Source organism: Geospiza fortis, unplaced genomic scaffold, assembly GCF_000277835.1.
Source record: "Geospiza fortis unplaced genomic scaffold, GeoFor_1.0 scaffold186, whole genome shotgun sequence".
In the NCBI taxonomy this organism is placed as follows: Eukaryota; Metazoa; Chordata; class Aves; order Passeriformes; family Thraupidae; genus Geospiza; species Geospiza fortis.
Window position 1 is genome coordinate 5,231,790 of NW_005054331.1, and position 25,283 is coordinate 5,257,072.

The 25,283-nt window shown below is 37.7% G+C and overlaps 1 protein-coding gene across 6 annotated transcripts in view; it reads right to left on the minus strand.

Annotated features, from left to right (window-relative positions):
• Nucleotides 1–255: 255 nt before the first annotated feature.
• ANKS1B (ankyrin repeat and sterile alpha motif domain containing 1B) overlaps nucleotides 256–25,283 on the minus strand; it is a 409,286-nt gene continuing 384,258 nt past the window's right edge. For 3 of the 6 annotated variants that reach the window (XM_031057571.1, XM_031057574.1, XM_031057575.1), the window contains 5 exons: nucleotides 24,918–24,989; nucleotides 12,741–12,827; nucleotides 8,030–8,167; nucleotides 3,308–3,475; nucleotides 256–2,179 (listed from right to left, as the gene is read on the minus strand). In XM_031057571.1, the coding sequence (XP_030913431.1) occupies nucleotides 2,069–2,179; nucleotides 3,308–3,475; nucleotides 8,030–8,167; nucleotides 12,741–12,827; nucleotides 24,918–24,989 (576 nt within the window). In that variant the 3' untranslated portion in view covers nucleotides 256–2,068. Of the gene's footprint in view, nucleotides 2,348–3,307; nucleotides 3,476–8,029; nucleotides 8,168–12,740; nucleotides 12,828–24,917; nucleotides 24,990–25,283 lie in introns of all 6 variants that reach the window. The other 3 variants (XM_031057572.1, XM_031057576.1, XM_031057573.1) reach the window with 2 other exon arrangements.

The window sequence follows — 25,283 nt, forward strand, 5'->3', positions numbered from 1 at the left end:
AAATATGGGAAGTCAGCAGCTGAGTAGAGCATGGAAGAACCAGTTAATTGAGGACTTCAAAGTCTGATGTTTTTACCATCTGTAAACAAAATCTGTATTGCAAACCAAAATTCTCTCCACAGCAATTCCTCGGTTTCCTTGGTACAAGATCCAAAGCCCAGTGAAATCAGTGAAATGGGAGTGGGGATTTTTCACTGATTTTAGTATCCTTTGCATCAGGCCTCTTAGCAATGATAAAATGATACACAAAGCTGGGACTGTACAACTTCCTTTTATTTTTGTGTGCTTTTATAGGATATAAATAAATGACAAAATTACAAAATTTATAACTGGAAGCCCAAGCATATTTACATAAGTATTTGTTGCAGTGAGGCTACTATTTACTGTTGTCCTATACAATTTTCCTTTTGGTACCATATTTTTAGTGTTATTTTTTTTTTTTTTACTGTCAGTTGACAGTACATATCAACAGTGAATAAGCAAAAATATGTACAAGGAACTATTTTGTTCAAGTAAATTGAATACTGTATTAAAAGGATGTCATCACTCAGCGCTATGATTAGGTTTAACTCAACCATATACAGTATCAGTTTTAAACCAAGTTCAATTATCCATTTTTTGGAATATACCAACTGATGATTCTAACTGAAAAACCTCAGCTGGATATGAAATAATAATTAAAAAAACATTAAGACAACCACACAATTTATCAATATCTCTATAATGAACTTCAAAATGATTCACAATTTGACTGGAAAGAACAATATACGTTAAAATGTCATTTTTCTCCTATAATGATATTTTTACTGTTATAATTTCAGTTCTACATAAATATACACCATGGTATTATACAAATACTCCACAGACATTAAAAAAATTAAAACACTTTAAAGAAAAAGTAAGTAAATCTCATTTAACCAAATATTAAGCAAATGCTTAATTATTTTGTTACATGAAAACATTTTTATTACTTTGGAATTTTTTTCTTTTTCTTGCTGTTTTTATTTAGAAAATGTTTTGCAGTAGAATTTTATCAACACTCTTCCAAACAAGCTTTCTGTGACAGAAATCTTGATAGCAAAATCCATGGTTTTGACTTTTTTTAGAACCACTGAGATTATTTTTTTAAAAATACTATTAGAATTCATGGCTATAGCAATGTTGAACTGCATAAACTATATGTAGGTGTAGTAGAATGACCATTCCACTTTCATTCCAGACTGATCACACAGAACATCCAGTGCACTGATGCTACAACTCTTATAATTTTCATAATGCTGCAATAGCAGTCATTTACTTAACTTTAAAATAAACAATATTTCTCATAATTAATCTGGCTTCCTCCCATAAATATTCATATGTTTTCCTATAGTACTTCTCTTCCATAAAAATATCTAATAAATGTTTTCTGTGCATTATTAATACCTTTTTCTAACCATTCATAAAACTCTGATCCTTTGCTACAATGCAAGAAGTTCTTATTTCTGTAGAGGATCAAAGGACATCAATGATTACATATAAAATCAGTGCACACAGAAATCAGGGTGCCTAATTTCTTGTCACTTTAATGAATTCTTTATTCAACACAGTAATTATTAATGAATTCAGTGGTTTCACAAATAATCTATTTATTAATTCTGGTTCTACTTCAATTAAAAACTGCCAAGATTTAAATAAAAAACCCAATCAAATACTCTAGTCGTAGGCAGCATTAGTATTAGTTTAGAGACATTTTGGTTTTTTTTCTTTAAAAAGTAGAATTCTAAAATAAGAAATCAAAGAAAGCACTGTGGCAGAGTCACAAGGGAGAACTGCACGAAAAATAAGGTTTCTCACTCCTCTTGTGGACTTTAAATTTAAAAGTCTTCATATAGAATCATTCTTCAGTCAGTGCTGCAGGAAGAAGAACATCACCAGAAATGACTGTCAGCCTTTTTTGTTAGTTACAAGGCCACTCATACAGTGCAGTCTTCCTCTCTGCTGGATTGAAACGTTGCCATAAAGGAAAGGCTGTGCTGTGACTGCTTGGCGTGCAAGGCACAACAAGGAACAGGGGGACAGTTTTGTATCAGAAAATTGTAGTTTCATACTTGGTATTAATGCCTCTTTTGGCCTCTTGTCCAGGTTCAACAATCCAGGGTAGATTCGCAAGAGTCTTTTGTTCGGATGGATCTATCTGCTTTAAGACAAATGCAAACATACAGACGGGTTACCATCTCCGTGCACGGCAGCTTGAGCAGAGGGTTTTTCTTTAAACTAACAGGGCAAATCCCGAATTGACAAAGTCGTACAGCAGCAAGTATGGTGGTGTCTACACTCCCATGTACTCATGGCTGCCTTCTTCTTCCTGTTGAGATCAGAGCTGTGTTTACCCCCAAGCTATAGGGCATCATAGTTCATTAAAGCCACACTTCATCCTGAGAAGTCTGTTCGCTAATGAGACAGACGATGGCATCAGGAAATGTTTCTACTTAAAGTTTTATGGAGGAAGATTCTGTGGCAATGGATGACAAAGTGTACAGTCATACATTTCCCCCCCTCCCTTCCCCTCACCCAATAATTAAGTGTCATAGAGTACAGTTCTCACATTATAGTCAGTGAATATGATACAGTGTGCGGTCATTTTTCTCCTTTCCCTCCCAAATCACCCTGTGCCTGTGTTCTCACTTAATTTATAATACTTTTCATAATTTTTTAAAAAGGTCTACTGTAAAAGAATATTTCTGTCATCTCTGCGCTTCAGAAGGGCACTTTTATGGCAATCAATACGTATGCTTCAATGAGCTTTGTTTCTTAGGAGTCTGTGATTAATACTGAAAAGGTATATTGAATCCCAGACCAAAAAAAAATCCAAAAACAAAAGAAAAAAGAAAAGGGTAAGAGAAGAAAAGAAGTTGCTTGGTCTTACAGATAATTGTTAATTGATTTGGATTTGTAATTTGATTAGGATACATATACCATGATTGTATATGAAACAAGTTAGGTGATAGATTAGGAAAGTCCATGAAACCGCAGAGTTTGAGAGGTATGCATTGATTAAACTGAATTAATTAAAGTTCAGTAATTACTATAAGACACAAGACTAACCAAGCAACATCTTAATCTGGAGAAATCTGAAACAAGCAGTTGTTTGAAATGGCTGCCAGTGTTGTGGTGACACAACCCTGCCAGCTGATGAGCAGAGGTGGCATGATGGAGCATTTCTGACTCAAGAGGTAATTTTATTTGTACAGCTTCTAGTATATAAACTCTTAACTTTATAGCTGAATTTTGGATTTTTTTGCATGCATTACCACCTTCTACTTACCACTGACTTCCGAATACTAACGCGTGGTTTGGGAATAGGTTTAGAGGGTTTGTTTTCAAAGCTTTCGGGGAGGGTTGAAGAATGACCCCCTTTTCGTGCCTGTAGTGCAAGCTGATAGGCCACCTCAAATGCTTGTCCTAGTGTAAGAATGATTTCATAAGCTAAATTCTGGAACAAAACAGAAACAGTTAAAAATGAGGTGAGGTTGAATTATTGTCAGATACATGAAGTAGGGTAGTGATTTGCAATGCAAATAATTAAAATCAGGCTGGTAATAGGCTCCTCAGTCTCTGTGATGTTTACATCTGTCACTTGATTTCTCATTGATTAAAAACAATCTAAAAGTAATTTATTGTATTGGAAGTAATTACTTCTAAACCCCTTGAAAACGTCTTACTAAACATGAAAACATGAGTGGGTGAGTGTGTTGTCATCTCTTTTTAGAACAAGTACATTAACCTTCCCACCTTCCCAACTCATCCCATGTCTGCTGTTCTCGGGATGCAGCCCCTCTTGCACTGCTGCAATGTGACATTCGGCCTCGCTCTATTTCAGAACTCCTGTGCTGACCCTTCCTCCTCCAGAGACAGCAGCCTGACTGGCTGCTTCCCTGGGCACATGCCTTGGGATGCTCTGTGCTCACCAAGCAGCACAGGAAGAGCTGCAGCCTGGGTGTGATGCTTTCAAAAGGACAAAGAGCCAGGGCTGGAAGCGCATACTCTGAGTGAGAGATGCATTGCAGGCAGCTGTGTGCACAGTCAGTGCATGGCTTCAAGTGTGTGCTGCAAGTCCTGGGGAAACCTTCTCATGGGCTTGCTTCCTAGAAGTAAAACTGAGCTCAAACAGTTGTGTAACAACACTCCTGTTAGCAAGGGGAAGGGAGGTTACTGGGCATGACCAAAAAAGTCAGGCTGTTATGCCTAAAACCAGTTCAGTGTTATAGGTGGAATACTTTAAATCCTCTTTGAATATGGGGAAGAAAACTTGTTGAAATATTTATAAAGCATGAATGAGATATCAGAAGGGTTGACATAAATATCTTTTCAGTACAGTTATACATCAATGAAAAAGCAACTGGGAGTTTCAAATTTGACCTTACTCTAAATGGCAAGTGAAGTCCTATGGTAATTTTTCTTCAGGTTTGTGGGTTTGTTTTTGTGTATTTACTTTCAGGCTCCTACTGGAGCCTATTTTTATGCTCCTACTAGAGCCTATTTCTGGGCTACCAACTCTGCAATAATCTTTAGAACCCCTGCAGAGCAAAGGCAAGCCTGTTGGCTTGCCTCCATATGATGTCCTACAGTCTCCTTGGAATAATTCATAAATCTTTGATATGATTCAGATGTTACTCTCTCCTTCCTCAATCTCCATAGTCTATAGTAGGAAGCAATTCTGCATTTTTTGAACCTAGGTGATCCCTTAAAATTCCCTGATGCTTTTTCAAAATGAGTTATGTCTTTACTAGTCAAGTCTAACTGTTAAGTTTGCATAAGTGACAAAGCAATGCAATTCACTTGGAATTACACTATTTTCAGCCCCTTCAATCATTAAAACAAAGTTAAATGGACAAGCATTGTATTTCATACCTTACACTTTAATTTCCCTGAAGAATTTCCATTCCTTTTTTATCACTCATGTATACTGATATAATACAGGTTAAATTCAGCATATTTTGCTCATTATAAGAGCTTCTTATAAAGGTGCCAGTTCTGCTCTGTGTTAGGTCAGACAGAAAACAATTATACTCCTGCACTGGGACTTGCTCTCTGCTGTTACAACTACAGTCACAACAGCAAGCCAGCCAAAATTTTATAGCTTCCCAAATAAAAATGCCTGATTTGATTGCTGTAGTCTCCAAATTATCTCCCCTTTAACTTCAAGGGAAACTGTCCAGAATTGAAAAACACTGAGGCTGCAGTTTGCCAGTGGAATAATAAAAGAAAAACTAAAGAGCCTGTTATAAAGTGCTCTGCCTTTTAATGGAATGCTGGCCAAGGAATTGAGAGCCACAGAGTATAGTTGTTAAAAATGTAGAGAATAATATAATTTCAAATGGAGTGTAATTTAAGTGGGATATTCTAAAGAGAGATGTCTTTAGAATCAGCTGTTGTGACAGTAAGAGAGTGTACTATATCATGATGGGATTGACTGCAGTGGATATTATTAATATTACTCAGGAATACATCAGCAGGACAAGGTGTAGGAATGGCTTGTTGGAGAATATGCAGGCTGCAATACTAGTAGGACTGAGAAAATACACCACCCAGCTTGGCACACAAAAAGATCACAGAGACAAGCCTGAAAATTCGGGAGATAGGACTGGAGACAGACTGAAAGTTTGCCATACTGAGCCATAAATTTAGTTTAAGTCCTGCATCTTGTATAAAGCCACTGTTATCTGTTTTCCTTTGTTGTCTGTAAAATGAAAAAAACAGGCCTGCCTGGCCCCTGAAAACCATAAGAAACATGTAACTGCTTCTCTGGTTAATAAATATTCGAAATATAGCAAATAAAATAGAACATCCACTGTTCTGTTCAATATTTGAAATGCAAACCGAGCCCTAGCTTGTACATAAACTTCATACATTGTATACTGTGGTAGAGCCTTGACAAAAGGAAGTCTGCAAATGGAGGCAAGGAGGGCTTTAAAACTGCACCTTGTGAATTTTTAAAAAGCTATCTGGGAAAAACCCCATAAGTAAATAAACTTGGTTTGAGGAATTTCCCAAATAATAAAGCCTCTTCTTCCCTCAAACCTTTTTCCCTTCAATATTCTGTAATAATGTCTGATGTTTTTGCAATTTTGATTGTAGAATTTTAACTCTGAGTTAAAGTTAAATGTACAGTTACTCCTAAATAGTATCAGTAATGCTTATGGTTGCATGTCACTACACCAAAATACTTCCCTACCTATAAATAATTTATTCTTGCCCACATTTCCTGAGAAACTGAAGAACCCAAGAGAGTGATTTTTTTTTTTTATAACATTGCATATATTGTATTACCAAAATATATATGGTTTAAAATGCCTTACATCTTATTGTGGATTTCTACCATTTTAAACCTTAATTTTCTTTAAATGATTGTACTTCTATCCGTTGGCAAATGGGTAGAATTCTTTCTATTAGCAAATGGGACAATCAGTTTAACGTGAACATTAGGCTTTAAATAGAAAATTTTATTCACGCTGTGCTTGCACTCATAGCTGCATCTAGCATAGTTTTTATGCATCTAGCTAGTTTTTATAGAGCTTGTACTTGCATCAAAAATGCTAGCTCCTGAGGGAAAAAAAAAAACCAACAACACAAAAAGAGGATATTTGAGTAGGTAACACCCAGCTGAGGATTAGGTTGCAGGAGAAAACTAACTTAAGACAGTTAAAGTTTCTATATTGCTTAAAATAGCCATTTAAAGTGCTTGGGATATTAAATGCTCCTCCTAAAGTACAGGAAGCGGGCAAAATGTAATTATTCCTGGATCACTTTTCTTCCCTTGCCAAGAAAGGAGATGAATTTCATCTGCAATAGTTGAGTCTACATTTCTGCTTGATTACTAAACCTATAAATGAAACTGCAGTACTTCAAAACCATTAAGTAGAATTTAAATAGACCAGGAGAAATAATAACCTCACTCAATCAGTCTAATTTCAGTTGTTCACACATCACTAAAACCTATATAATGTAGCATCTTGTTGATCATTTTCTATCTATTTTTAACACAATTTCAAAGTTTTCCTACTCCCTGTGGATACTAAAATGTCAGCAGAGAATTTAAATAACAAAAGCACTCAACCAAAATGCTAGAATTCCTCTAACCTACCTGTACATCTTGTTATTTAAATTCTCCCACACACTATTGCTGTGCATGTTAACTATTTTCCCAGTTCCAAATAAAAAGCTGCAGTTCAAGGTACCCTGTTCTTTTGATTTAACTTATTTATATTCATATAAGCATGCTTCAAGAATTCATACACATTATACTCTATATAATTTTTTTCTTGAATGAGTTTGAAGTTTCAATAGCACCTTAAATTTCTCTTGTGCACAACTCAAAGAGTAAGTTTCCTTGAAAGTTTTGGACTATAAATTTGGTGAACTTAGTTCACCAAATTTAGCTGAAAACTGCATGACTGATTAATTGTTATGTGTTCATGATTTCTTGAAACCATAACAGTTTGTGCATCCCCACCTGAAAAATATAAGTATAGGAAGAAATGACTAATTTTCCATCAATATATAAGGAGCTCCAACGACTTTTACTGAAGTAACATTTTGAGATATGTAGGCAAGAATTACAGAACAAGGAAATAAGAATTAAATAATTAATTTGCTACTTTCAAATAAAGGCAATCTTTTGGTGTGTACTGAGATTTCAGAATGGCTGGCCAAACATACTTTTACAAACTTTTGGAAGCCTTAGGCTTGTAGCTTAGGTTATGAGAATTTCATATCCAGATTTGCATGAAAAGCTACTCACTAAGTTTACAGTCAACAGCTGAGGTGACAGAGGTGACTTATTTCCAGTGGGAAATGAGATATCAAAGAAAATCTTCGCTCTACTCCAGAAATGTCCCTTTCCTATCCCATAGTGATATTTGCCTGGGGTAAATCAATGACGCCTTCCATTAATCACCATGAATACATGCTGAAAATGTTTTACCAGAGCTAAGTGACTATGACAAATAGGAAGAACTGTTAAATGAAGTATCTTCTATCAACTGACCACATCAAACGCAGTGAATACGTGGCAGTAGTGGTGATTAGTCTTCAAGTCTTTAGTGATGTACGCAAACGTAGAAAGGTCCTCGGGGTCTTGTGCAGCACAGGAAATGTTACGGATTTCATGTTCGGCAATAATATTCTGTTTAAAAAAAACATTTTCAATCAATTTAAGAATTAAATTTAAAAAGGTGCAGGTTTAGAGTCACATTTGCATTGATCTACTGTACCAAAGTATTTCAGAAATGTCCTAACAAGCAGAGATTTAATCTACCCCATGTGAGATCTTACACAGGTATTTGGAATTTTGACCTTCTCCAATTGCCAGTTGTCTGGTAGGAAACCATTATATTCTAGAGTCTTCCCTATGAGACCGCTTGTCCTTTGCAGCTTATTCAGGTTCCTTTGACAAAGAGACATCGTTCCCGGCACACAGGACGCAACCTCATAAGATGCTGGTATATAGTGCTTCAAAATTGTATTAATAGATACCATTTCAAATAGATAGTGCTTTGAAATGCATCTTATGAAGTTCCTGGGCTTTTGTACACAGATCAAAATGGGACACTGTTTCAGTCTACTGACAGACAGGGTCTGCTGAAACCCAGCAAACTCAATGGCCAGGTTTTTGCACACAAATTTTAACTATAGTCCTTCAGGAGGGAAGAAACCCCACCAAACACCCCTTACTATTGAAACTGTGAGAAATTCAAAGGATTCTGATGTCTAAAATGGTAACTACAGGGGGATCTGGCAGCTTATCTCCACTGACAGCAGCATCCTGTAGGAGAGATGTAGGAAAATGAAACTGTTCATGCACCGAGCCACACTACTTGCAACAGCCAATGTAAGCTATAGCACACTACTGGGAGAGAGGGGGGCATGTCTGTCCAATGGAATAAAAAAAAGCAGTCTTAAAGCTTTGGAGAAAATTATGAATACTCATTACATAAACTGCTGATATATAATTACTGTGTTCAGGCCAAAGGAACCATGAAGCCAGAGAAGATGATACAGCAGCGTGGCTTATGATTAGGCCTTGCTTCAGCAACACACATGTTTCAAATGGCTTGTTTAAAGAGAAGAATGATTAATTGAATAGGAATTTACTTAGCGGTTAGTTTATATAATTTCTTGAATTTTAGCCCTGCTGGCTGTAGCTCTGGCATTTCCACAAAAGCGCACAGTGACATATCCTGCTGCAGCATGACATCACTACTGCATCATGGAACGGGTGACACCTGTAGTGTCCCAGTTCCTCACACAGCCACCACTTGCTGCTGCCATGGTGGCATCTGTCCAAGTTAATCTCTGAGCATATCTGGTTTTCCCTCACCCCTCTCTTTTCCTTCCTACCTCGTTCCCTCCACCTCCTTCTTTTAATACATGCAACTAAGTTACTTCAGATGCTTTGCCATATCTTCTCTCATTTGCTAAGAGGCAACTTTCCCCCTTGCACGTAGGTGCCAAGTTAACAAAAAGAAGTATTACCATATCTAATTGAAGAAATCATGACTTAGGAAAAATCCTAATAAAAAGCATACCAAATTTCAAATTATGGAAAAACTGAGATAAGGAAACTTTACTGAAGAAAAGAAATAATCCTCTTAAATTGTTGCAACATACTTGATTATTTTTGTTTAATGCATAATTCATAAAAATGACAAAACCAGTACTTGTGTTTCAATATATGCCAATTTATAATGACATGAATAATCTCTGCTCAACAATTGCTTGCTTTTTATGTTACTTGAAGCATTTTATTTTCTTTGTTCTCAAACTGATAACTTTTACTCTCAATAAAGATTTTCATGAGAATTAGAATGATACCAAAACCAGGGATTTAGATATCCACAGATGGAGCTGTAATGCATTGTCATTGATGTAGTGTTGGCAACATTGTAGTTCAGAAAACAGAAAGAATTCAAGCTTGGAAGGTGTTAAAATCATATGTGAAGTATTTATGCCAAATCATGAGCCACAATGTAATCACCTGAATTTATGCAGCATATGTGGAAAGAGCTCTGCTATGCTGAAACTTTTTCTAGGTGACTTGGGGTTGACACAGGGATTTGCATTAATTATTTTAATGTTTTAAATTTAAATCAAGTGTATTTTAGAAACATACACATATCAAGTCTGTTTTGAATAATATAAAGTATACCTAAATGAAATCTTCTGGATAGGAATTGGTAGTGAAATTGAGGTTTTTTCCTAGCTGTTCTAGGATGTCTTCTGTGATCTCCTTTCAAAATTAAACATTTTTCAGTGCATGCCTTTACTGTTTCCTACTGTTACACTTCAGCAGACCATGGTCTTATTCTGTAGGAAGTAGAAGGCTATGAACCAGCTTCCTGTTCTGGGTACATTCCTCAGACACTGACTAACACTGCACAGTTGTTCTAAAAATTGTCTTTCAGTTTGGCAAGAGAAACCTCCAGTGCTTCTCAAAAAGTGGGGAAGCTGAAAGTCAGTTCTGGTTCTGCCAAGGAAATACCTTGGAGAGACCAGGCTTTTGCTAAGCAGCCTTCCTTTTTGCTTGCCTAACTCATGCCAGCCAATCTCCCTTCTGGCAGAAATCACCCAGAAGTTAGGGTGAGCTGTGAGCCACAAGAAAATTCTGTGAGTCTGCTTTTTCCTAAGCAGTAATTTCTTTCTGGCCTCACTTGCAAAGAAATGGTGTCATGCCAAACTTCGAGGCGCCACTGAAATAGCTGTCGTGGAATGAGGTCAGGGCCCCTTTGTCACCTGAAACTTTGCCTGCTATGACTGGGAAGACAAATTCTCAGCTTGGTGGCATAAAGGAAAAGGATGAGCAGCCATGAGAGCTGAGTTTTCAAGCACAGAACTGCTAGCTAGTTTTGTCATTGAAAACAATGTATTTCTTGCTAAGTGGTGCCCAGCGCTGTCAGCTATAAGCTCATATGGAAGCAGTACAGGTCTGGATAGGCTCTCACCTTATACAGGCCTAATCTCTCTGGGTCTTGAGGGAATTGGGAACAGCACACTGTGGACAAGGATGGTAACAACGCTTCTGGGAGAGTTGCAGGCTATTACCTGGTTTTTACAGAAGGGAAAGGCAGTGCAAATTCTGAACTGGAGACAAAACAATCTACCGCTTGAGAAAAAACATTGGACTGTGGCATATTTAACTCCATCAAATATATCTGTTGCACTACTAGGTTTCAGTGGGACATCTAGAGTCAACTAATGCAATTTACCAAACTTCTTTCAGCTTTCCATCTTACATAAGACTCTATGCACTGTGCAAAGAGACACAAGAAGCTCCTTTTGTTCTCCTGGGATTTTTTTGTTAACCTAAGGACACTGCAGTTACATCCTTCATGCTACAGAGGAGATTTAAGAACTGAAATCAGTATTATCCACGTTGGAGTTAATGCATTACAACATCCTGATTTATGCCCTACGCATCAGAGAACAGAAAAGGAATGAGGGTTGTAGAAGCTCAGTTTTGAATCAATGGAAGGAAAAAGGAGCAGGCAGGAATGGCTGGTCCCTCTGCTCTGGCAAACATGCCAGACTTGAAACAACAGTAATTTTACCTCAGTTTTCCTATTATGGCATCTTCTAACTCTAAGTATGGCTTCCAGACTCTAGCAGAAGTTCACAGAACTGCTTCCATCCATCACTTAAAACACAGTTCTAGTTAAACTTAAAAACTGATTGATTTGGCAAGTTTGAAGGATACTGGGTTAGGTGTTCTGTATGGTCTGAATGTTCAGCAACACAAAGCTGCTATATACATTATTAACCTGGTCAGGTAGCTGGGCTGTCAGATTTATTTTCTATATTCCTAGTCCGTTTTAGCCACATAGCAGAAAATATAATTTCGTTCCTGTTCATATAAAAGCATCAGTATGGATTGTATTTCCTTGCCATTTTAGACATACAAAGAAGAGAAATTAATGCATTACTTTACTTCTCTTTACAGAGCTTGTACATTTTACTTTGGCTAAGCAATAATCCATTACTCTATCCATCACTGAGTTCTCTGATCTCTTAACTTCTACTTTTGTGGTGTTGGTTGGGGTTTTTTAAATATTTGGATGTATTTAGAAATGTAAGAAACAAAGCACAGGAGCATTGTCATACAGGAAGATGAAAAAAAAGAAATAGCAACTATTAGGAAGCTGCTGCACTTCAGGTAGTTAAATGGCTAGCATCAAGAAAACAGCTCACAGAGAGGCTGTGGTATTTGAATGTCTGGAAAGGTCATTCAAGACTTGTGTTCCTAATTCTTAGAATGGCTGGCCCTGGATAAAACCACTTCTTTATTCTTTATTGAGACATCTGTTTTTAAAATCAAATTATATTAATGAACATAAATATATATATTCTACATATTTATGGAACTGTATAGAAAAGAATATGGTAGAGGATTCCACAGAGGCTCTCTGCTGAACATCTTTTGTGATAAGCTTGCATATAAGAGCAGAATGCTGGACACAATGTTCTCCAAATAAGCCATTAAAGCTGCTTCACTTGTTCTCCAGACTGAGTTTCTGGAGAATGACAATTTACATTACATCCATTTTAGGCAAGAGGAGAAAAAAAGGAGAGGAAAACACGAAGTGCAAATCTGGAGAGAAAAACACGAAGTGCATATCTGTTCCCTCTCTGGCCCAGCCTTCATAGATACTACTGTTTCTCCTAGTTGTGAGAAACAAAAAGTAATATTAAGTAATTGCACATACCTTATTTGTGGCATCAATAAATTTGACTCCCTTGTAAGAGACAGACAGGACAATGGTTGGTACTTTCTTCATCTGTTCTGTAGACTTCTGAAATCAAAACAAAGATACTATTATTCTTAGAGTTGTGTTGCATTGCAATAACAGTGCTCTCTTCTTCTGATTAAATACCTAAGTTAAATAAATATTTTACTTTTTCTTCAGCCAGTTGTGCTCTGGGTTTATGCTCTCTTGTAGTTATAAAACTAAAATAATTGAAGTTTGTTGTGAGGATAGTAAAAATTATACTTTTTTTTCTATCACAATGGGAAAAGAATAAAGTAACTTTTCCAGGCTTAAAAAGACCAGTCATGCAACCAGTGTTTCCCAAAACGTGTGTGTTTAGGACATCTATCTGATATGCTCCATCCACTGCTGCTTCCCTCCCTTTCTCCTGCCCTTCCCAGCTGTAGGAATCAACAGGACAGTACCTCTTGTCGTACCATTTCTTTGCTGCAATTAGTTGCTATTTAGAAATATTTCCCTGTTTTTCCCTTCTTGCAGCTGTATTTGTGCCATGAGGTATCCTTGCAGCCCGCTAGGCCTGCCAGTCAATCTGTCAGCCCAGCGCTGTATCTTGTCAGTCTGGCTGTCTGCACTTCCAGTGCAGCTGCTACTGGAAGCTGCTTTACACATGAATTAGCACTGAGGCTTATTCTGCATTCCCTCAGTGCCAGGTTCTCCTACCTACAGTTCATGCCCTCCTATAGGATTGTTTTTCCTTTTATGCTAGTCCACTTCTGTGTGCCTGCAGCGTGATGCACACAGCAAACATATTTCCCACTGAACAGACTGGGAAAATATTTGAGGCAGATTTAAGTTCTCTGCAGAAAAAAAAGGTTCTTTAGTTTACAGATTAAGTTTACTAGAACAATCCCAAAACCAACAAAACAAAATTCCCAAATGTGGCATAATAGTTCATAACTGATTTATTTTAAGGTTGACAAACAATGATGGACTAGACTATTCTACACAAAACTTCTATAGTAACATTCAGAAAATGCTTATTTATGGGACTATCTGCAAACAATCACAGAGATCAGTCAAATATTTTCCCGAGAGGAAATGAACTATTGACAGTTACAGGTAAGCATGAAGAAACATCAGCACACAGAAGGAGAGTGTAAACACACTGAGAAGTCTAAAACTGGCACACAGGAAGATCATTAAAGCAGCTGAACAAAAGTAGCAGCGGTGGCTTTGTATTATTCAAAAAAAGCCCCAAAAAGCAGCGATAGAAACTTGAAAACACAAACTGTAACTAAAAAATATGTTTGAAAAAATAGGCAATGCTAAAACTAGAGAGCAAAATAAACAGAAACTTAAAACAAAAAACCGCTCTGTGATCATGTCTCCTTATTGGCTCTCGATCCTCCCAGAATCAAACAAGGCTCATTTCTGTCAGCATAAAATTCAAAGCTACAGATCCAGCTACGTTCTGCAATTAGTGTCCATGCAGGCTAAAACCTCATATTAAAGTTTCAAGGAGAGCCCTACCCATCTGTGTAACAGAGAGGGTTGTTGGATCTCTCTATATCAAATGACGAGAGACTTGAGACAACAATCGCGTCAATTTATCCCAGAGAAAACTCCTTTCACCCAGAATGCTTGCCACTTTTGAGAAATGAGACCTTAAATGATAAAACATCCTGAAGAATTTTAACAAATTCTGAAAAAAGACACTAATCTGATTTGCATGCCTCTGAACTGGGTGGAGTGGTATCCCTACCACAAGTAGAGCAAGCAGCTACCTGTGTGTATGTGTGTGTGTGTGTCACTTCAACAGATCTTTGAACAGATCTTTTCATAAAATTCAATTTCAATGCACAGAAAGCATGACAGTGACTGTACAGAGCCTGCAGTACATACATCTATCAGAATAACAAGCAATAAACCCCATTTATGCTCATACTAGACAAAATAGTCACAAATACGACAATATCACTTTAATCATCTGGCAGGGCAGCAATCATTCAACTTTTGTCCTTTCAATTTAGTCCAACAGCTACACACAAGAGAGCTTTCTTTTCCATTTTGATTATTGTAATTACCTCCTTCACTGCCTGCTTAACAGCAAAATTCCTTTTCTCCAACATGCTATACAAACACAGGTACTAAGTTCACATATTTTAGTTTTTCGGTATAATTCCCACTGTCTGGTATTTGCCATAAAGGTGAAGCATCCTGTTGGCCAGGCCACATTGTATTCATTACCTCTTTCCTCTAGACCTTTAGTTTGTAATTTAATCATCTTCATCTGCTCCACATTCACCTGGGTTTGTCTTGACCAGACCTGACCTCTAGTATTTAATCAGGGTTGCAAACTGCCAGAAGACTGTCTCTGAGTGAAACAGCTCATCAAGATGCTATTAAATTACAGCTGGAAAATTAGGAAACGAATTGGAGACTGATGGACATTTGTAATTTATTAAGACAAACCATCTCAGCTGGTAAGGAGTACAGGCTATTCCTCATCAACTTGCAAACCATACAAACCCCAGGATTTGTGCTGGAAGGTGTTCTGGAAGACTGCAGTCCAGTGTAGAATCTGGGGTAATAATTCTGCACTTGTGCTCTCATTGAAACAAACAGCTGGGCAGTGGAATAACATCCTTTGTTATTACAACAGTGCCATCAAGAAAAACACGCAGCTCAATTCCCTGGCTTGGCTCTTAGTGATACAGTAACTGAGGTCCACCAGATAATTATTATTTCCAAGCAGTTTCCAGGCTTCAACTGTTTTAAGTTGTCATGGTGAGCTCACACTATTTGCTTGTTGTTCCTTTCTTTTTAATGAAGGAGTTGCCTGCCAGAATGTGTAACGTGTGAATTCAGAGATGTGGTATGAATACCTTTTGCTCAGGCACTGTAGGTGCTTTGGCTCTGAATTCTAGGATGCTGAGCTGAAGTCCCACAGATTTCTTGGTCAGACATTTCACACCTCTGTGCAGGCCAAGTGGGCATCTCTGCCCATGTCTGTGCCAACTTAAAACAAAAAACCGCTCTGTGATCATGTCTCCTTATTGGCTCTCGATCCTCCCAGAATCAAACAAGGCTCATTTCTGTCAGCATAAAATTCAAAGCTACAGATCCAGCTACGTTCTGCAATTAGTGTCCATGCAGGCTAAAACCTCATATTAAAGTTTCAAGGAGAGCCCTACCCATCTGTGTAACAGAGAGGGTTGTTGGATCTCTCTATATCAAATGACGAGAGACTTGAGACAACAATCGCGTCAATTTATCCCAGAGAAAACTCCTTTCACCCAGAATGCTTGCCACTTTTGAGAAATGAGACCTTAAATGATAAAACATCCTGAAGAATTTTAACAAATTCTGAAAAAAGACACTAATCTGATTTGCATGCCTCTGAACTGGGTGGAGTGGTATCCCTACCACAAGTAGAGCAAGCAGCTACCTGTGTGTATGTGTGTGTGTGTGTCACTTCAACAGATCTTTGAACAGATCTTTTAATAAAATTCAATTTCAATGCACAGAAAGCATGACAGTGACTGTACAGAGCCTGCAGTACATACATCTATCAGAATAACAAGCAATAAACCCCATTTATGCTCATACTAGACAAAATAGTCACAAATACGACAATATCACTTTAATCATCTGGCAGGGCAGCAATCATTCAACTTTTGTCCTTTCAATTTAGTCCAACAGCTACACACAAGAGAGCTTTCTTTTCCATTTTGATTATTGTAATTACCTCCTTCACTGCCTGCTTAACAGCAAAATTCCTTTTCTCCAACATGCTATACAAACACAGGTACTAAGTTCACATATTTTAGTTTTTCGGTATAATTCCCACTGTCTGGTATTTGCCATAAAGGTGAAGCATCCTGTTGGCCAGGCCACATTGTATTCATTACCTCTTTCCTCTAGACCTTTAGTTTGTAATTTAATCATCTTCATCTGCTCCACATTCACCTGGGTTTGTCTTGACCAGACCTGACCTCTAGTATTTAATCAGGGTTGCAAACTGCCAGAAGACTGTCTCTGAGTGAAACAGCTCATCAAGATGCTATTAAATTACAGCTGGAAAATTAGGAAACGAATTGGAGACTGATGGACATTTGTAATTTATTAAGACAAACCATCTCAGCTGGTAAGGAGTACAGGCTATTCCTCATCAACTTGCAAACCATACAAACCCCAGGATTTGTGCTGGAAGGTGTTCTGGAAGACTGCAGTCCAGTGTAGAATCTGGGGTAACAATTCTGCACTTGTGCTCTCATTGAAACAAACAGCTGGGCAGTGGAATAACATCCTTTGTTATTACGACAGTGCCATCAAGAAAAACATGCAGCTCAATTCCCTGGCTTGGCTCTTAGTGATACAGTAACTGAGGTCCACCAGATAATTATTATTTCCAAGCAGTTTCCAGGCTTCAACTGTTTTAAGTTGTCATGGTGAGCTCACACTATTTGCTTGTTGTTCCTTTCTTTTTAATGAAGGAGTTGCCTGCCAGAATGTGTAACGTGTGAATTCAGGGATGCGGTATGAATACCTTTTGCTCAGGCACTGTAGGTGCTTTGGCTCTGAATTCTAGGATGCTGAGCTGAAGTCCCACAGATTTCTTGGTCAGACATTTCACACCTCTGTGCAGGCCAAGTGGGCATCTCTGCCCATGTCTGTGCCCAGAATCTGAGAAGAAGATGGGACACAGGAGTCAGTATTCCCTTTCCTCAGGCTTTTCAGGTTCTAGCCACTGTACCAACTCCATGAGGACACAAAGAGATGACAAAATATTCTTGTCCATCTGGTATCTCTATGGGAAGCATATGGACTCGAGCCAAAGTTATAGGAGTCACAGCTGAAGGCTGGCATTGGATGTCATGTGCATGCTGACATATGGTCTCATGCTCCAAGGCATGTTCATACCATAGCAGCAGGATTAGATTTCATCTCACAAAGAAGTAATCATAGTGACAGGACACTGTCTTTGGGCAACTGCTCACTAGCCTGGAACTGGTCATAGTTCCTGTGAACTCCATTGTTTGTGACTGTAACTGGCTCTTCATTTCAAGACACTTCTTTAGGAGAATCACCTGGGTGAACAGCAAGCCTATTCCAGGCTCCTTGCCAGTGCCTGTTGCTGATCAGCTGGTCACCTACATCAGGACAGATGTGCATGCCCCATCTTCATGGGTGCACTGCTCCTGCAGGCAGGAGCCTCTGTGCTGCCCAGGCTGCACTGCCAGAGAGACTGAGCTTTGGGGCCACCTCTGAAATCCTTGCTGCCAGACAGGTAAATGACTACGTGAAAGCAGGCCATGTATAATTTAAGAACCATAAAACAGGATTGTGTGCATACACAGCCAGATAGAAGAAAGTAGCACCATCCTAAATCTAATGTGACATATGTGCAGCTTCCCCAGACTTCTCAAAAGACACAGAGCATCTTTCTCTTCAGAACAAGGAACATCTGGAGTACCAGTCTTGTCTGTATTTTGATACAGCTGCTGCAATGAAGCTGCTTCATCCCCTCAGCACCCACAATGCAGATGAGCTGAGTGGAAGAAGGTAGAAGGTACCCTCTGCATAACTACCTGGTTACTACAGTGACTGCTTTTACAACAAAGGTCTGAACTTAAGACTGTTCTGAGTTTGCATCTGAACCCACTGCTCCCATTATATAGTGCCAAAACCCTGCATAGGCTTGGACATTGCTGGTCCCAATTTCTCCTTTTGAAATGGGTCATAAGGAGATGCAAGAGCAGTGGTGACAGAGAGAGCAAGAGAGGGAGTGCAATCTTGCTTCTCATCTTGTTCATAGATTTTCTTTAGTTTCACTGAAAAAAAAAATCACTCTCATCCAGAGCCTAAACTTATTTTCATATTATAGTAGTACTACAAATTGTCTTAAGTAGGTAAAGTATCTCCACTTGCATATTGATTTTGAGTTAAAGGCTGTGCAGAACCGCTAGACATTTATTTAAAATATAAAATAAAATCCAACTAATTTGAGATCCACCCTGCCAACATGCCTAACAAATCTAGGTAGTTAACAATTACTTAAGAGGCAGAGGACTTAATAAAGTAATATAAAGTAGCAGTTTATTTTTAAAAAGCAAATACAAAACCTGCAACCCTTAAGGGCCTTTACCTTTTCTAGGTTAAAGGATTGTACAGGATTGTACAGGATGTGACAGGATTGTACCTCAGTACCTTATTCTATGCAGAACTGAGAGCACTAATTCAACACCTTTGAATGCTCCTGCAGTGTACAAACAAACCATGGTATCTCTGAGCACACACCCACACAAAGCAGCTGAATAAGAAATTCAGAAACACACATAGAATGGCATCCAAGTAAGATGCTAACAAATTCCCTTGATATACTGCAGCACATGGTGTAACACAGCCCCCTCCGAAAATCTTTCATCTCATTTATTTATTTTCTGCCAAGAGGAAAGGGAATACACTGGTACTTCCACTTTGCCATGTTGACCACTTCAATATACTTATACATGCATTTATAACTAGATTACTCAGCTTTCATACAGTGGCCAAAATGAAACAGATTTACTTTCAGGTTTATATGTAATTATATTTGATATCGCAAATACACAGTAAAGAAATATTATTCAGCTATGACAAGTCACTAACAACCTCATACATAAATAAATTCCAAGTAAAAGTTTATGAGCCTGTAAAATCTTAAGTCTTCATCTTGGCTTTCTACTTTTGCAAATGAATCTACAGTCCTATATTGATTTCAGTATCTAAATGAACACTGTAGCTGGCAATTCTTCTATTCAATTATGTATTGGAATCCACTTCATTATAAGAATCTGAATATTTTCCTAAACTGGTAGAAACTATCAATTCTAAATGGCATCAGACTGCACATTTTAAAACATGTGTTAGTACCACCTACTATCATACCAGTAAGTCTGGTATTTATTTAAGCTTATGAAACTTTACTAAATAGTTCACAGAATCAGTGAAATCTCAGTTGGAAGGGAACCAGAAGAATAATTGAATCCAATACAACTCCTGGCCCTAGAGAGGGCCACCCCCAGAAGTTACACCCTGTGCCTGAGAGCATAGCCGAAACCCTTCTTGAGCTCTGTCAGGCTGGTGCTGTGACCACTGCCCTGGGCAGCTGTGCCAGTGCCCAAACACCCCCTGGGTGAAAAATCTTTTTCTAATACCCAACCTAAACCTCCCCTGACACAACTTCAGGCCATTCCCTTGGATCCTGTCACTCATCACCACAGAGAAGAGATCAGTGCCTGCCCCTCCTCTTCCCATCATGAGGAAGTTGCAGACTGCCATGCAGGAGCTGCCCTCAGTCTCCTCCAGGCTGAACAGATCAAGCGTCCTCAGCTGTTCCTCATAAGGCTTCCCCTTAAGGCCCTTCAACATTCTCATGGCCCTCCTTTGGATGCTCTCTAACAGCTTTATTTCCTTCTCATAGCGTGGTGCCCAAAACTGCACACAGGACTCCAGGTGAGGCTGCACCAGTGCAGAGCAAAGTGGGACAATCTCCTCCCTTGACCAGCTGGGGAAGAGGAGCTTGAGTGAATCTCTTTGACAAGATCATGCAGGAGATGAAGTTGAAATAAAAAGTCTAAGTCAACACATGACCAGTTAGTTTTGAAGCCAATTTGCCTTTTGACAAATATTTACATACAATTACACAATCTGCCTTTTAACAAATACTTACTAACTTCTCTCAATCCAAAAAGTTTAAAAATGCATTACTGACATAATTTAACACTTCTTGGAATAAAGCTACACCTGCAATCCTCGTGGTACAAAACTCTTTACTGCTCTACAATTAGTGGATGCCTCTGAGCTACATTGTTAATATGAACAGTGCACCTGGGGTAATGCACCTAGTTGAGAGTGAGATGGTTTTTTCTTTTGCAATATCTCTGAACATTCCTCTGCATTCCAACTGCCCTTTAGATTCCTTTCAGCCAGAATTCAAGGACGTACAATTCTCTGAACACATGGTACAGCATGATGTGGATGTGCATAGAGACTGAACGTTCATAAGATCTTCCACCACTACTTATTTTTTCCTTTTGAGTAAGATCCATGTGCCTGTTCCACTGTAGACCCTCTGAAAGCAGTGGCCACACAAGAGAGAGGCAGAGCTACAAGTCTCCAAAGAGCAGAGACTGAAGAATCTAAATCCCAAAATAGTGTTTGATGCTGACATGGTATTTGCCCAGGGAGTTTCACCAGGAGGCATATGCAGACTTCTACTTTTGGAGGAAAAATGAAACAGAGATTGAAAAGCAAGAAAGGGTTTAGCAGAAACAAGGAGATAGCCAACTAAATTCGGTTCCTTCCTTACATAAGAAGAAATGAAAGGAGGAAGAAAGGCCCTAGATGCTGCCTGTTTTCAGTGAGTCAACTCTGCCTCACTTTCCAGAGATAAGAGAATCAGATTTTATAGCAACTCCAACTTTGACATTTTAGTCTTAAGTCAGCAAGACATTTTCACCTGCTTTGTGAACAGAATTATATTGCTGGTTCCTCAGAACTTTGACCTGAAATTTTAGAACGTATTCCTAGCGAGAAAATATTTAAGAAAGAAATATAATAGTCAGGAAGGTGGCAGGATTGAAGAACGAAATTTAAGTTCCCTTCTGCTGCAGTAAATATTTGACTGGTTTAGACAGTTCAGTTGGTGTATGCAACATCAGTAATTTAGCACAGCTGCAAATAAGGAATCTACCCTGTTGCTGTGCTCATGCCAATAAATACAAAACAATCCCCTTCCCACCTGGTCACGGAATTACAATGTGTAAATGCCAAATGAAGTCTTCTGTAGAGAACAAGTCTCTTTCTAGCTCAAAATTAACTTTAACCCTTGCCTTTATTTTGATGCAAACACATCTTATTCTCCCTTCATGTTCCTATGATAAATTGCGATGAAGGCACCGATCTGATTGAAAACTCAACTTGAAAGTATTTCCTATTTCACACTGAAAAAGATGAACTCTTAATTTCTTGAAGGCATCTCTCAATTATAATTAATAAATCTATTCTGTCCAGGACAGCAAGGTTTAATCTCCAAGTAGGAAAGGTCAGTTTACAGTGGGTGGAAATGGAGATAAGGAGACAGTGCTGTCCACTAGAGAAGGAGTTTGTGAGAGAAAATAGCTGAAAACAAATAAGAAACTGTAAAATATAAAGGTATGCAAATATATTAATAGAAAAATTAAGTTCTTGACAAATATCCATAATTTTGCATGGTTACATGACTCTGCAGTTTGGATGGGGAAAAAAACCATGTATAACCTTGACCCCAGTGTTGAGCTCCAGCTATTGCATCTGCATGACTTCCCCCAAACAAATCCATCATCTGCCCTGCTAGAGCACATTGCTGCACAATGCTGAGAAGCACAATGAATTTCCAAGAAGAGTTATTAAGGTAAAGGTTCCTAGTTTTTTTTTTTGTTTTCGCTCTATTGTCTTGTTTCTTTTTTTTTATTATTATTATTCTTGGTGGGTTTTTTTACATTATAGAAGATTTAGGCTCTCCTTTCCCTTTTAAGCTATAAGAAGAAGGCTGCTGTAAGCCTCTCTTCAAAGAGACACAAGGGATACCCACATGACACTTCTCTGGAGAACCAAAACCATCAATTGCAATAATTGAAAGCCCTGGGAGCATCTACAACTAACAGTGAGGGATCTGCAGTCAGCAAACATGTCATTTTTGTTGTTTCCCTGTATTTATAAATGATTAGGGAGATCAAGATTTTTTTTCACTGATACACTTCTTTTATCCTTGTGCACCTGCTGAGTGCAAGACATCCAGTGAATGTCAACATTTTTGAGAGCAGCATTAAGTTAAAGATGGAGAATCAAAAGCCACATTGACAGAAAAATAGGTACCTAATTTGCATACATTCTCCATAAAACCATTATGTGGCTGAGTCCAGAAAGATTAAAAAAAATTGTGGGGAGTGACCTCCACCTGGTACAAGTTTATATGTGACATACTGCCCCCCATACCCAATATGTTTCACATTGCAGCAGGCTAGTTTTGCAATATGTGCATGGAATAACAAATAAAATACCAGAATAAAAAAAAGTTGTTTTATCACAATAGTAAACCCTATGTAAATGTCGTGCTGGTTCTAGAGACACTGGACAAGTGTAAAGAATTCAGTACCTGAGAGCCAGACAAATAATACATCCAGCTTTTCACTTCTCTTTCTTGTAAGTGAAATGTACCTTTCAATACATTTAAAGTAAAATGTAACTATAACAGAAACCAGCTTTTCAATGACAACCCAAGGTTACTTAAATACAGTAATGAACATCACAGCAAAATTTCAGGATGACTTTGGACAACCTGGACTCCCAAATCACTGACAACAACTTTCAGGAGACATCCAGAGGGAGAAAGCTTTGGAAAAATATACATTTTCCTCACTGGGAAACAGGCTAAAGTAATAAGTTGTTCCCATTAAGTCAAACATTTTTGCTTCTGACTTGAATAGGAACATGATTAAAAGGATACATAGAAAGAATAGATAAAATCCTGATTAAAAACTGCTTTATTCAAATATCTTTGCAATGAAAAAACCCCCAAACCACAAAATAAATACTCTCACAGAACAATTTTTTCAAAAGAGAATGTAAAAAACAAATGTACATAAAACTCCATCACTGTATTATATAAGTGTCCTGTATGGCACCATAGAAAACTAGTGCAACTGCACTATTTATATAGGAAATGTGTATTTTAAATTACATCTGTTTTCAAACATTTAGTTTTTCCAGTTGTATAATTTTAATTGGCCAAAGTTATTACTTATAGAAATATATATTAAAATGCCTATAAATTATTTAGAGTGCCTTTTTTGATGTTAAGTCTCCTAGTTCAGTCAGAAAACTTACTGAAGTTGTCATATGCTACTATAGTGCCAAATTCTGCCCTAATTTCTGAACATGCATATGCCTGAAGAATCAAACTGCTAAGCTTGATAGTTTAAAAACTGGATTGGAAGATGGCATGCCTGCAGCCTCAATTAATTCTCCAGAACACGTGTATGTGATTGTAGATCCCTCTGTGTCAAGTTGTTGGGTTTTTTTTCAGAGGAATTTAAGCCCAGGTAAGGAATGATTACCATGTAATTAGCTGAAAAGATCTTCAGGCAATCTAGTAATTGTGAATTACTGCCAGCCCTTAGCTAAACCAGCTTGTATGCAAGTATGTATGCTGCACACATGTAACCAGCAGGAAATGGTTGTCTGATTGCATGAATTTTACACATCTTCCTGCTTTCTGATCTGAATGCCACCTCTTGTGCTCAGAGACATCTTGCATAAGAGACATATGATACACAGAAGAAAAGATTTTGGTAGGTTAGCAAACAATTATTTTCTTCATTAATTAATCATGCATCTCATGATATGTTCACCATGGCTGTGAACAGGTGTGTTCTTATTACAACTACAGCTGGGAATAAATCAGACTATGGCTTGTTTTGCATTTCCAGCAGCAATATTTCTTGGAGACAGACTAATGTAATTTTCTACAAACCAGTATCAGGCCAAAGAGCCACAGGAAAACATATTCTTAACAGTCTGAAGGAAACCTAACTGCTTTTCCACCATCAGATGAAACTGAGTTAGACCCCATTTCAGCCTTTAATCAAAAAAAGCATATAAGTAACTCATAATTAAAGGAAATACTCGTGTAAGTAAAAATTATCCATAGGATTATGTGACTGTTGGATTAGACTATATGTAAAAACCAATGTGTTTGGTAACATGTTATATATTTACTACTACATATTTAACATTGAAAATTCAATCTAGATTATCATATAAAAGCTATAAATTCTGTTTATAAAACAACTGGATATGAGAATGCTTAATTGTGTGGACAGTACTTCGAAATATACTCAAAGATTCATGAGAAACATAATACAAACATTTGGGGTTTTTTGTTAGATACAACATACAAAATAAAAATATATCTTTAAATTTTGGTATTCTTCAAATTAAGATATAAGACAGAATAGATTTCCTATTGAATATCAATGTAAAAGCAAGGAAAGGAAATGGATAACAGCACATTACAAAAGCAAAAAGGGTACAGCACAAGCAATCACAGTTATTTAATACTATTACAATAGAGTAGGTTTACAAACTTACCCTCATCTTTGCACATGCATCCTGTGTTGACTCTGTGCCTCTTAACTCTTTTACCAGCATAGAACCTAAATACTGGAACAGAAATCCATTGAACTTAGATTAACTGAAATTCCAGAACCAACAAACATCTGCAGAAATGCACAAAAAAATGCTTTAAAAAAACTACTGGTAGCAACCTATTTCTTACTGTATTGCTTTAGATCTTTTTGACTCGGCAGTTCTTTGACAAATCATTTAAACTAATGTGTTAATCAACCCATGAAACAGGAATGCACAGCAACAAGTGTATTGAATCAGCTGCAGCATTTGAAACAATATCTGAAAGTCTTCTAGATTATCATTTTAGTTACTGAAACAACAAACAAA